This window comes from Hylobates moloch, unplaced genomic scaffold (genome assembly GCF_009828535.3).
Source record: "Hylobates moloch isolate HMO894 unplaced genomic scaffold, HMol_V3 SCAFFOLD_6, whole genome shotgun sequence".
In the NCBI taxonomy this organism is placed as follows: Eukaryota; Metazoa; Chordata; class Mammalia; order Primates; family Hylobatidae; genus Hylobates; species Hylobates moloch.
Window position 1 is genome coordinate 107,832,940 of NW_026652281.1, and position 13,523 is coordinate 107,846,462.

A 13,523-nucleotide genomic window follows, 5' to 3' on the forward strand; every position below is an offset into this window, starting at 1 on the left:
TATGTGACCTGGGGCAAATTACTTTACCTTTCTGTGCCTCAGTTTCCCTATCTATAAAATGGGAACTCTAATAGCATATACCTTGTAAGAATGATGTAAGGATTAAATGAGTTAACAAATGTTAAGCACTTCGGACAGTTACCACACAGTAATGTCATATAAGTGTCTGCTACTAATTATCATGATTTTCATTTCTGGGAGGATTGGGAGGAAGGAGACGTTAGGGAATTTCAGTATCCACATTACATATTTCTAAGTTGTGTTGTTTTAAATGAGCATGGGCTACTTTTATAAAAGCATTCAAAGAAAGAAATTAAAGGAAGAAATAGATTCACACAGTTTTCCACAAGGATTCGTATGCTCAGCTCTTAACATGGGATGGCAGCAGTAGAAATGGCGGGGTAGAGGTCTTATTTCTGGGTTAGGTGTCTCTCCACAGTGAATAGACAGGAATACTCCTATGCTGTCACCCTCCTAAACTCACACAGTTTTCCCCAAGATCCCCTCCTAACCTCACACAGTTTTCCCCAAGGTCCCTTCCTAACCTCACACAGTTTTCCCCAAGATTCCGTCCTAACCCCGTCTGCAGTGAATGAGACTCTGGAGGATGGGTTTATGCTTTGTCTGATGTGGGAGCCACATGGGCTGCATTCTTGGCCCAGGAGTTTTTTCAAACAAAACACTGTGTTGTAGTAACAAGTTTCACAGAAGAAACATTAGCTGCCTCTCATATTGTAACCTTTGTCTCTCTCGTCATTTGCAGCTTTCTAAGACCTCTTCTGACTTAAGTAAAATGGCTGCTATATACCTAGTAGATGTGGACCAAACTCCAGTTTATACACAGTATTTTGACATCAGTTATATTCCATCTACTGTCTTTTTCTTCAATGGGCAGCATATGAAAGTGGATTATGGGTAAGTGCAGTTGATCTGAAGTTATTGCAACCTTGTAAGTTTCCTTTGGTAAGCAGCTTCAGTAGCTTGCCTATTTGCATGTGTAGTTGGCTCTGCGAGTCTTATATCAGTACTGTTTCCTCAATTGATGCACTCTCTAATTTTTTATGCAAAACCTTGCTACAAAATGAGAGTGCTTCAGGTATGATTGTCAAATTTTATGTATTTTTTTAATATTGCATACACATGGTTTGTCAAATTTTAATTTCCAACTTAAGTATGAAGAAATAGTACAGTTTGCAAAGCACTACCATCCATAAGTCTATAAAATATAAAATAGCTATATTAGCTAAATAAAGAACTCTTAAAATTTTCCCAGGAATTTCATTTGAAACAAAACATGTAGTTTTTCTTAAGCTTTTGGACTGGTAAGTGGCATTTATAAAAGAAGCATTCCTTCCAGCAAACTAAGATGTGCTTCTCTCTTGCAAAGTTGCCTGCTTTTCGCCATTGAGAGAATTTTAAATCATTCTTCAACAAAGCCTGTCAAGAATAAGTAACATGATGTCCTCTTTAATGCCTTCCACTCCATCCAATTACCATCTCAATACTTAATATTGATGATTGGATGGATCCATGATTCTGATCATTTCTTACTGTGGTTGACGTGTCCACTTATCTAGATCTTTGTACCCTTTTTGTCTTTATTTGAAAGTATGTGAAATATCTGTTTTAAAGTGTTTTAGGCTGGGCACAGTGGCTCATGCCTGTAATCCCAGCACTTTGGGAGGCCGAGGCAGGCGGATCATTTGAGGTCAGGAGTTCAAAACCAGCATGGCCAACATAGTGAAACCCCATCTCTACTAAAAATACAAAAATTAGCTGGGCATGGCCAGGCGTGGTGACTCACGTGTGTAATCCCAGCACTTTGGGAAGCCGAGGCAGGCAGATCACGAGGTCAGCAGATCGAGACCATCCTGGCTAACACAGTGAAACCCTGTCTCTACTAAAAATACAAAAAATTAGCCGGGTGTGGTGGCGGGCGCCTGTAGTCCCGGCTACTCTGGAGGCTGAGGCAGGAGAATGGCATGAACCCAGGAGGCGGAGCTTGCGATGAGCCGCCATCGCGCCACTGCACTCCATCCTGGGCAACAGAGCTGCCGTCTCAAAAAAAAAAATTCGCTAGGCATGATGGTAGGTGCCTGTAATCCCAACTACTCAGGAGGCTGAGGCAGGAGATTCGCTTGAGCCCAGGAGGTGGAGGTTGCAGTGAGCAGAGATCGCACCACTACACTCCAGCCTGGTGACAGAGCAAGGCTCCATCTCAAAAAAATAAAAACAAAAACAAACAAAAAAAACCCGCAAAGTATTTTAAAGCTGTTTATTCTACTGGAACACATTTGATGTAAGTATTAATTTGGTACAACCTTTTAAGGGGGCCAGTTCAACATTATGTATCAAATACTTTAAAGTTTTTAAACTTTTTAACCCAGTAATTACACTTCCAGGACTTTAATAAGATGTTGTAGATGCACATTTAACAACTGAAAGAAATATATGTTAGCTAGAAAAAAGCATATTACTGAATAATTTGTATGACATAATTCCCAATGTTGGGAAAAAAGAAGTATGTATCTGCACATATATGCACACACATACAGTTGGAAGGATAGACACTGAAAAGTGACCTCTGGCCTCATCCGTGATTTTATTTCTTTCTTTAAAATTTTTACAGTAACATACCTGGTGTTTGAGATACTTTTCTAAAAAAACAATTTTTTAATACCTACCACTTAAAAGTATAAGTGACTAGAACTTAAAGGCCGTGAGTACTGAATGGGCTTTGCACAGTGCCCAGGCAAAAACAGCAACAGCAAACGAAGAAACGATGCGCACTCCAACACTTGGTGAATTCTACTTGATGATTTGAGAAGTGATAAAAATAGATTTTGTGACTACAATAAATTTGAAGCTGAATCTTTTCACATGACAGAGGTTTCATGCTAGTGGCCCACAGCACTGGATTGAGTCATTTACTAAATGGAAAAAAATGATTGAAAAATTAATGTTGGGCTTTATGTCTGAAGTCTCATTGACAAGAAGAAAATAACAAAGCTGTTGCTCATTTTGTTTATCCTGAAAGTCTTCAACAAGTGATTATTCAAAGTTCTTAGAGCAGTTGTTTCTCTTCTATGCTGTCTAGATCTCCAGATCACACTAAGTTTGTGGGAAGCTTCAAAACCAAACAAGACTTCATAGATTTGATTGAAGTAATCTATCGAGGAGCAATGAGGGGGAAGCTTATTGTCCAAAGTCCTATTGATCCCAAGAATATTCCCAAATATGACCTTCTCTATCAAGACATTTAGTACATTAATTGCTGTCAAAGATGAAGAAAAAGGTACCTCTTGACACAGTACCTGAATCCAGCTGTGCTGCGTTTCTGGAGTCCTTTGGAAACATGTGTCCTAGAGGAGAAGAGGTTTGACTTGCGTGTAGAAAACCTGGCCCCTGAGGAAAAGACGCCACTGGTTCTCTGATGACATGGGATGCCTCACTGTCTACTCCCTGTGAGCCTCAGAGCAGCCAAGTCATTGGTGTTCATTTTCCCCACAGTGATTTTTGTAACTTCTCTTTCTAATGTTTTTCTTTATCCGTTTAATACAGAATCCTCCCAAACATTGGCTAGTACAATTTGATTTCATCATGTTCATTTGATACACAAGTGAACTGGAAAGTCACTTCACATAGAAGCAAAAGTACTCATTTTCTACCCTAGCTGGGTGCATGCGTGCGCGTGCGCGCGCGCGCACACACACACACACACACACACACACACACACACACACCCCTTTGCTGATTCCTCCACTCATACGTCCCTCATGCTTTCCCATCTCCAGTCTGTATTACCGTAGTTTCTCTTCAAATAATTAATTGAGCAGACAAGTTTGTTTTGTTTTGGAGCCTTTTTGGCTCTGGCTTTGAAACATTGTGCTGGTTGGCTCATTTAATTTTTTTTTTGTTTTTTTGAGACAGACTCTCGCTCTGTCGCCCAGGCTGGAGTGCAGTGGCGTGATCTCGGCTCCCTGCAAGCTCCACCTCCTGGATTCATGCCATTCTCCTGCTTCAACCTCCCAAGTAGCTGGGACTACAGGCGCCCGCCACCATGCCCAGCTAGTTTTTCGTATTTTTATAGAGGCGCAGTTTCACCGTGTTAGCCAAGATGGTCTCAATCTCCTGACCTCGTGATCCGCCCTCCTCAGCCTCCCAAGTGCTGGGATTATAGGCATGAGCCACCACGCCGGGCCCATTTAATTATCTTTTATGTTATAAAATTTAATATGAAAAGTGAGAATTTGAACCTTCACCATCTACCACTCTATTCAGGTAAAACAATGAATGAGCCACCTTTAGCAGGAGCAGATTTTTCCCAGAAGCTGCTGCCTCTTCCTGAGGCAGAAAATTGTATTACTAAGGCTCAAAACTAAAAGAGATGTCAGCATTGTTAGAAAGAAATGTCACCTGTATGGGATTTGCCTGTTTTAATAACTTTGTGAGGAATTCTTGCTCTTCTAGGGGTGCCTGGTGCAACTGTGGGCAAGTTACTGCTCCTCTCTAAACCTCATGGTGGTTATTGAAACAGACTTATTAGAAGGAGAGGGTAGGCAGAGAGCTGGAGAGCCATGGGCGAGGCAGCTTGTGACCTGCCTGGCAGCCGCTGACCTCCTCGCCAACAGAAGCCCAGTCCTGTTCAGAGCAGCACTGTCACTGCAAGTCCAGCTCGCTTTGCCAGGGGCTCCATTCCACCCCTTTCCTGCAGGGAGGGGTGCCATGAGTCTTGCTTTTGGCTCATACAGGAGAGAGGGAAGGCTGCCAGGCACTGCTTGTGTCCCTGCTGATAAAAGGAGGGAGTCATTCCAGAAATAAGACAAAAGGAGAGGAGGAGGCCATCACTTCTGTCCTCTTCCATCATACACTTCCTGTCTCTGATTTAATCATGATGCATGGAGCTACAACAGCCACCTTAGGTCCACGAGGTGCCCAGCATCAGGTAAAACATCAATATGCTAAGAAGAACAAAAAAAGCCCGATCCCTGATGTTATTGAGCTCTGGCTTGAACTCTGGACCTGCCTCCCTCAGACTTCTGTGAAAGAATAAAATTTCTTTTTGCCTAAGTCACTGTTAGTTGGGTTTTCTGTTCTTCAGCCCAGATCACACAGTATTTGAGGTATGGTAAGCACTCAGCCCACCAGCCAAAATTCAGAACCTGCGTGTGCAAAATTATCGTGTCTTCTTCCTCCTGTTAGAAATAAGTTCTCTTATTTCTGAGTGCCACAGAGGAAGAGGAGCACTCAGAAGAAAAGTTTCTCAGCAAGGCAAAGTTTACTTCTCCAGAAGGGTGCTGCCTGTGCCTATAACAGTCACAAGAGCACACCTAACAAAGGAGAACGGGTTTATAATCCTAACGCAGTTCCTGTTTCTTTGTCTTTCCCCCATTCGCTGGGGTTGAACCGCACAGTCTAGGCTGACCCCAATTGGCTATGCGCTTGAATCTTTCTCAAATAAGGCAGAGGGTAAAGATTACAGGTTAAGGTTTGGAGCAAGGCGGTTTACAGCCTATGACAAGAAAGTTGGATCTTTGAAGAGGAACCTTTCTTTTATTCTGACTATTTCCCCCTTTTTGTTGTTATAATTCTTCCTCTTCAAATTATTTTAGTAAGATTTGGCTTTGTTGCTGTTCTTGATTGTCTAAGAGTAAAAGTTGGTCTGAATATGGAAGGGGAGAGACAGAGAAGGTTTTAGTGAGAGCCGTTTCTATGAGTCTTTGAACTAACCCACGAACACAAGGTGTGATGCAACAGCCTACAAGGATGAGTGCACTTGTAACAATTGCAAGGGAAGTGAGGATAGAGGCCATAAGTCCTTTCCATTTACCAAACCATCTTTCTGTTAAACCTGTGAAGGGGTCATCTATTCCAGAATTTTCAGCCAGCTCATTTGCTAGGGTGGTGAGGCCTTGTAGAGCCTTGGTAAGCTGTGTTATTTGGGATCAAAGTACAACATTGGGCTCTGATGATGACACAAACTCTGCCTTTTTCTGCTAATGTCATGTCAAGAGCTATCCTGTTTTCCCAGGCCATTTGGCTGGTGGGACCAAATTGCTCAGCTATCCCTAAATGGTATCTCTGATATAATTAACAAATCCTTGTTGATTGTAAGATATATATGTAGTTTATCCAATCTACATTTTTGTTTATAGTAGACCACCAAAATAAGACTGACTCAAACCTGGCAGCTATTTGATTTCGAGCTTTAAATTCATTGGCTACTCCTTGTGGTACTCCAATTGCCTCTATATAGACGTGGGGGTCAAAAGACCCTTGAGGAGCTTCTCTTTTTTCCCAAGAGGGTGACTTTTTGTCGGACTGATGAAATGCCAGGGTGAAAGAGATGGCCAATTTGATTAGAGCGCAAGTGCCGCTCCAATTACTTGGCAGCATACCCAGTAGAGGTCCTCCGCAATACCACCGAACATCTGCTCCTGAATAGACAAGGGCAGTCTGATTGGTGAGCTCTCGAAAAGGCTCAGATTCACTGCATCCCATTAGATTTCCGAAAGATGCAAGTTTTCCCTGTCATGAGAGACAAGAGGTAAAATTGGCATCAGAGGCCAGGAGCCAGATGGCCCTTGGGGGCTGACCCACAGGGCAGTCTTTGACTTTTGGGAAAAGCAGCGAGAGTGTGGTGCATGACTTAATACCCCAGGCTGTGGGGTGCTGGAAGAGAGCTACCATACAGTCCATGCCCGGTTGGTTAGACCATCCAAGCAGGAAGGGAACAATTTGAGTTTCTGACTTGCCCATTGCACAGGCATAACAGTCGCTTTTATTTAAAATGCAAACTGAGTATTTGATCCATTTCAGCCAGGCATTCATTTCTTGGTGTGCAGTCTCAATGGCCAGGGTTTGTTTTAGGTCTTTGACTTCCACTATGTCCACTTTAGTTTTGTCATTAGGTAGTGGCAAGATAGTTGTTTCATTTGGAGGAGATCTTGGGGAAGGAAGGGGTGCTGGAGGGGTGACAAAACCAATCTCAAAGGACCTTATGGGGTCTTTCCCAGTAACATCCGCCCCATACCATAAAAGCGACTTAGGGTGGGAATATGGTTAGTGGAGGTTGAAGTAGTAACAGAAGTATGCACCGGGTTACATCGGAGGTGTTGGTAATTAGAGGAGTTATTTTGTTTAGTAAAATGGATGTAAGGTTTTAGGGAGGTACAGCCTGCTGAAGAAGTCCAGCCTTGGGACTGAGTGGTCCAGGGAATATCGTACCAGGAATGGCAAGGTAGCCAATTATAGGGAATCGTACAAGGATCAGATTGAGGGTGGGGTGAGTACCAAGGGCAAAGATACTTTCCTGAAGAGGCTAGTTGGCCTTTGACTTTGTAGGTCTCCGCAAGGTATGGCTAGGCAGGCATCAAACACAACAGCTTGGGGTGCGGCTGATCTGGTTACATTAATAATGAAATGCAGGCCGGGCACGGTGGCTCATGCCTGTAATCTCAGCACTTTGGGAGGCCGAGGCGGGTGGTTCACGAGGTCAGGAGATCGAGACCATCCTGGCTAATACCGTGAAACCCTGTCTCTACTAAAAATACAAAAAATTAGCCAGGCATGGTGGCAGGTGCCTGTAGTCCCAGCTACTCGGGAGGCTGAGGCAGGAGAATGGCGTGAACCCAGGAGGCAGAGCTTGCAGTGAGCAGAGATCTCGCCACTGCACTTCAGCCTGGGCAACAGAGCGAGACTCCATCTCAAAAAAAGAAATGCTCCTGGGCAATTAGGGGGAAGAAGAGACAAATTAGACCTTTTTGAATGTTAATTTTAAGGGAGTTGATCCTGGAGTGATGGTCCATGATTCCATAAGGGGTGGGGTCCTTTTTACCCGAGTGTGATGAGTCCACCCCTGTTCAGCTGTTCGGGCTGCTGTTTCAGTTGTTAGGAGTATTAGATAGGGTCCTTCCCATGATGGTTCGAGTTTTCCTCCCTCTAGCTTTTGATGAGCACATAATCCCCAGGCTGATGTGGGTGTACTGGAAACTCTAGAGACGGCATTTGTGCTAAGAGGCCTTGGATCCTGAGGGAAAAAAGGGTGGAAGATAGACCACGTATATAGTTTTTAAGAAATTGATCTTTTGTTTCGAATGTAGGGATGTCAGTGGTGGAATTTAAGCATGGCAATCCGTAGAGCGTTTCATAAGGGGACAGGCCGATATCTTTTCAAGGGGCGATATGAATTCTTAGTAAGATGACAGGGAGGCATTTAGTTCATGGCAGTCGGGTTTCCAAGATTAGTTTAGTTAGGTGATTTTTTTAGTTTGATTCATTCTTTCTACTTTTCCTGATGAGGGTGGGTGCCAGGGAGTATGATATTCCCATTTTATCTCTAGTGTCTGGGTTAATCCTTTAATGACCTGTGCAGTAAAATGGGTTCCATTGTCTGAGTCAATGTTCTCTATTAATCTGAATCTGGGTATGGTATCTTCTATTTGTACTTTAACTACATTATTGGCAGTTGCACTTGGCAGGTGAATGGCTTTCACCCAGTGAGTGAGATGGTCCACTATAACTGACAGATATTTGAGGCAGCCTATTTGGGGCATTTCGGTATAGTCAGTTTGGGCACTTTGAAATGGACTTAGCCCAGGATTTCTTCCCCCGAAGGGCGGTCTTCTTAAAGTTTGTTTATTGGTTTTTCTGCATACCATACAACTGTGACTTGCCTGGTGAGGGTATAAATCCCTATACACCCATAGGTTCTAAGGACTGCGTCACACATGGCTTGGGGACCCCAATGGGTCCCTCGGTGAAGTTGTGTTAAGATTTCTGTCATTAGGGGTTTGGACAACATTTCTTTGTTTTCTGGCAGTATCCGTTTCCCTTGAGTTTTTGTTAGCCTCTATTTTCTTTAATTTTTCTTTATCTGCTTGGGAGAAGATGGGGATTGCAGATGGGGAAGGGAGACAAGGCGTTCAGTGGAAAATGGGCGCTTCTTGGGAAGCGAATCTTGACAGAGGGACTTTTATGGTGTCCTGGGACATGAACAATGACTATATCCTCTGTAGCTGAAGGTTTTCTAATACTTGCATGATTAACTCTTTGTGGACAAGGTTTTGGCCCTTACTAGTAGTAAGACCTTGTTCAGTCCAAATCTTCCCAAAGGTATGGGCCACTCCAAAAGCATATTTGGAATTGGTGTAAGTAGTCCCTTCTTGATTCTGCAGCTATTTTAAGGCTTGATTTAGTGCGAACAACTCACATGTTTGGTTAGACCAGTTATTGGGCAGTCTCCCTGATTCTACTTCTGTGAGAGTTTCTCCATCAACCACTGAGTAGCCATTATGTTTTCTCTCTTCAATTACCCGGGAGGAGCCGTCTACAAAGAGATGGTGCCCTGTTTTTAAAGGGGTCTCACTTAGATCAGGCCTTACTTTAGTTTGGTGATTGATTAAGTCTAAATATTTGTGCTTGGGGTCTCCGACGTTTGGATTTCCTGTCAGGAAGGTGGCAGGGTAGGCTGGGCATGGTGGCTCACGCTTGTAATCCCAACACTTTGGGTGGCTGAGGCAGGTGGATCACCTGAGGTCAGGAGTTCAAGACCAGCCTGACCAACATGGAGAAACCCCATCCCCAATAAAAATACAAAAAAATTAGCCATGCATGGTGGCATGCCTGTAATCCCAGCTACTTGGTAGGCTGAGGCAGGAGAATTGCTTGAACCCGGGAGGCGGAGGTTGCAGTGAGCCGAGATTGTGCCATTGCACTGTAGCCTGGGCAATAAGAGTGAAACTCCATCTCAAAAAAAAAAAAAAAAAAGGAAGGTGGCGGGGTTGAGCACATTATCAGTGGTTAGGGTTAAATCACCTTTATCTAATAGGATAGCTTCATATTTTAGGATTCTTGAATCTGTAAGCCATCTCCCTGCTTTTTGGGTGAGAATGGTTTTAACCTGATGGGGTGTGCTTAGGATGAGACTTCCCGCAGAGGTTATTTTTCTACTTTATTCTGTCAATAAAACAGTTGCTGCTATAGATTGGATACATTCGGGCCACCCACAGGTTACCACGTCAAGAATCTTTGACAGAAAGGCTGTGGGCTGGCAATGGCCCCATGCTTTTGAGTGAGTACTCCTATAGCTGCCCCATTGCTTATATTAACAAAAAAGTGAAATGGCTGTTCTAAGGACAGCAGAGCTAAGATAGGGGCAGTTATAAGTAGATGTTTTAGTTCCTCAACTTGCTGGACTTCTTGTGGGGTCCAAAGAAGGGGGTCAGACCCTTCTTGGGTAAGTTTTAGATATAGAGGTTTTGTTTTTAAGGCATAAGAGTCAATCCACAGGCAACAGTTTCCAACTAGCAGTTCTCTATCTTTTGTAATTTCTTGTTAATATCTGGCCAACTGTTAGTGACAAAATGAAATTTTAACATTCCCTGCCAAAGAGGATCCTCAAGATCTAGACCAGCATATTTTCTCATTTGTTCCTTTAGTCTGTTTAAAAATTTTATAGGCCCTACATCTTTCCCTTGCTGTGTATCAAGTGCTTGGGTAAGATTCAGGGCTCGGGGTACTGATTCTCTAATCCCCTTTATTATCAATTTCCTAAGGTCCTGCATATTTTCTTGGCGGGTTGTATTGTTATTGTCCCACCAGGGGTCTTGGGCAGGAAATTTTTTGGATCTGCTGTAGGAACGTTTTGGCCAGGAGGGTGTTCATGTTCCCAGGCTACCGTAGCAGCTCTACAGATCATGCCTCTTTTTTCCCCACAAGAAGAGGATGCCTAGGATGGACATTAACTCAGCCCAAGTATATAACTGAGGTCCCAGAAATTGGTCAATTTGATCTGCTACTCCATGAGGGTCGCCTAATACTGGCTTAAGCTCTCTTTTTGGGTTTCAGACCTCCAAGCTGGTTAAAGGAGCATTTACAAAGCCAATGCCCCCTCCTCCTAGGGGCACCCCCCTTAAGGGGAAGAGAGCTGGAGCTGATTCCCCCAAAGTAGAGGGGAAAGGGAAGTTATGAATATTCTTTTTACATTGCTCTATCTTGTGTTGAAGTCCTTTCAGGGAAGGGTACTTAGGCTGGTAGTAAGTGAGCTCTTTGCACGATTCCAAAGAGGTAGGGTTATAAGGAGGGGACAACAGGGGTAGGAGAAGGGTCTGGTACAGCAGCTGCTTTTTCTTGTTTTTGGTCCTTTCATTATCCTTCTAATATTTTAACAGTAGGCCTAATGGACTATTGGGGGAATATTATTGTTGCTAGCTTTATCCTTTTTATCACCTACCTTACTTGGGGTATTTCCCATCTTGATGGTTTTGGGGTAAGGCTCAATCTCCCCTACTGGAGATTTCTCACCTTTCGGGGTGAGGCTCAATTTCCTCTACTGGAAATTTCTTGCCTTCCCTACTACTGGATGTTTGTATGAGGCTCAATCCCCCATACTGGAGATTTCTCGCCTTCCTTTCCTAGAGGCTCAAGCGCCCTGCTAGAGGCTTCTTGCACTCTTCTCCTTTTGCTTCATCGTTCTCTGGCTGCTTCTGTCACGGGAATGTTACGTCCCTCTTGGCATTGGCGGGTTGGTATAAACCCCCAACCCAGACTCTTAACGGGAGGCCCGCCCTAAGCCAGATGAAGTGACCACAGAACTGCAGATCTGGACTCACCACTCACTTTGCACTCAGTGGTGCATCTCATTCACACACTTTCAACCTCCAAGATACCCCAACCACAAAGGAAATACTTTGTCGCTCTTACAATGTTTCTTACCTTGGTCTGTACACAGAGTTACCTGGTCATCGCAGTATGTGATGATCTTTTTTCCCCAAGTTGTTGGTCTGTTTCTTCCTGCATTGCTGAAAATCCAGGTTTATTTGTCACATTGGGTGGGTCTCGATTCCTTACCCCTGAGGCCGCCACAACAAGGCAGCGCAGTGCACCTCCTCATGGAAGAGGACCAAAGACCCTTCCTCGGAGGAGAAGGGGAATCCCAGGTGGGCCCCCAAATTTGCTAGAAACAAATGCTTGGTGCTGCAAAAAAAATCAGCACTCCGGCAAAAAGCTTTCTCAGCAAGGCAATTTACTTCTGCAGAATAGTGCCACTAGCGCCTGGAGTCACAAGAGCACACCGAGTGAAGTGGGGCAGGGGTTTTTTGTCCCTAACGCAGCAGCTCCTGTAGCTGTGTCCTTTCCCCATTGGCTGGAGTCGGGCCGCACAATCTAATCTGACCCAATTGGCTACTGTTTAAAATTGAATAGGGCTAAGTAGGCAGGAAAGTAGAGGCTGTCCATTACAGTTTTAGGGCACAGTAAAGGCAGGAAGGATAATTGCAGAATGAGTAATTGAGGGAATAGATGTGAGTTATAGATTAGTACTGGTGGGAAGGCCGTTTACCATAACTAGGGGCAAGGAGACACAAAGAATAAGGAAGTTACTCTTTGAAAATAGAGAACAAAGAACAACAAGCTGAACAAGCTGACTCTTTGAATAGGAAGCCACTGACACAAAGGTGTGTGTTCTGAGAGGCATTTTTTTTTAAGAGTTTGACTGTTATTTTCCAGTTTCTGGCTATTGTCTCTTTCACAGGTTCTAGAATATAGGTGTGTGTCTTATTGGCCTACTAGCGCTAACCCGTTGAAGTTTATTGATGAATCTGCAGGGTGCCTGTGAGGAGAGCTTCACAGAGATAGCCAGACCCTGGTGAGAGAGAGTGACATCAGTGTCGTTTTACACCCTACAAAGGAGGGGACGTATTTTGGCATGAGAAGAAGGCACAGTGGTGATTGGTCAGGGTATTGAAGGCTTATAGCAAGAAAAAGTTGCGTTAGAAGAGCTTCTGTTTCTCAGAGTTCCAGAACCTTTCTTCTGGAGACCCTTAATAGCATGACCTGCCATCAGGAGAGGAGGCTCAGACAGCTTGCATTTGATTCCTGGTGAAGGGTGAGTTTGTTCCAAGTAGGAAAAGCAGCTTCTACTGATGCAAGGACTCTACCTCCCCACTTTTCACAGAGTCCCAGAGGGTTATTGCTGATAGGGACATTAGCCATCGCCTGGCTCAAGTCCTTCATGGAAGAGACCAGGAACTGATGGCCAGGAAACCTAAATTACTTAGCAAATGTATGGGTCATTCTGTGATTTGGACTCAGCAAGTCCAGAGATCCTGCCTTTACATCATCATCTTTTGTTTTCTGGAGTGCTGGTAGGTTAGATCCCAAACTCTGAAGTACTGTCTGTGTTAAAACACTTTTTCCCCATCCCATTTTGAGCTAGCCTCTTCCTCAACAGGCCCCATGCCCTTTCTCCTAATTCACTTTGAAGAGGCAACAGCATGCAGTGAAAAGAGCTCTGAGTTTGTATCAAACAGACCTGGTTCAAAGTTCAGCTTCACTGTTTCATAGCTATGTAACCTTAAGCAACTCACTTACCATCTCTGAGTCTGTTTCCTTGTCTGTAAAACAAGGACAACGGTTACCTTTCTGGGACCTAGCGTTCAATAGGCACTCAGTCAGTGAGCATGATTCCCTAAGGTGGAAGAGTTTGTATCACCTTTGGGATTTCCAGTGGGTTTGGGGTATTT

At 43.9% G+C, this 13,523-nt stretch overlaps 1 protein-coding gene across 5 annotated transcripts in view; it reads left to right on the plus strand.

The window, feature by feature from the left end:
• The window catches only part of TXNL4B (thioredoxin like 4B), a 67,166-nt gene that overhangs the window by 4,537 nt on the left and 49,106 nt on the right, over window positions 1-13,523 (plus strand). For 3 of the 5 annotated variants that reach the window (XM_032157807.2, XM_058441169.1, XM_032157806.2), the window contains exons 3-4: window positions 764-915; window positions 3,098-5,070. In XM_032157807.2, coding sequence (XP_032013698.1) covers window positions 764-915; window positions 3,098-3,263 — 318 coding nt within the window. In that variant the 3' untranslated portion in view covers window positions 3,264-5,070. Of the gene's footprint in view, window positions 1-763; window positions 916-3,097; window positions 5,071-13,523 lie in introns of those variants that run through there. The other 2 variants (XM_058441170.1, XM_032157805.2) reach the window with 2 other exon arrangements.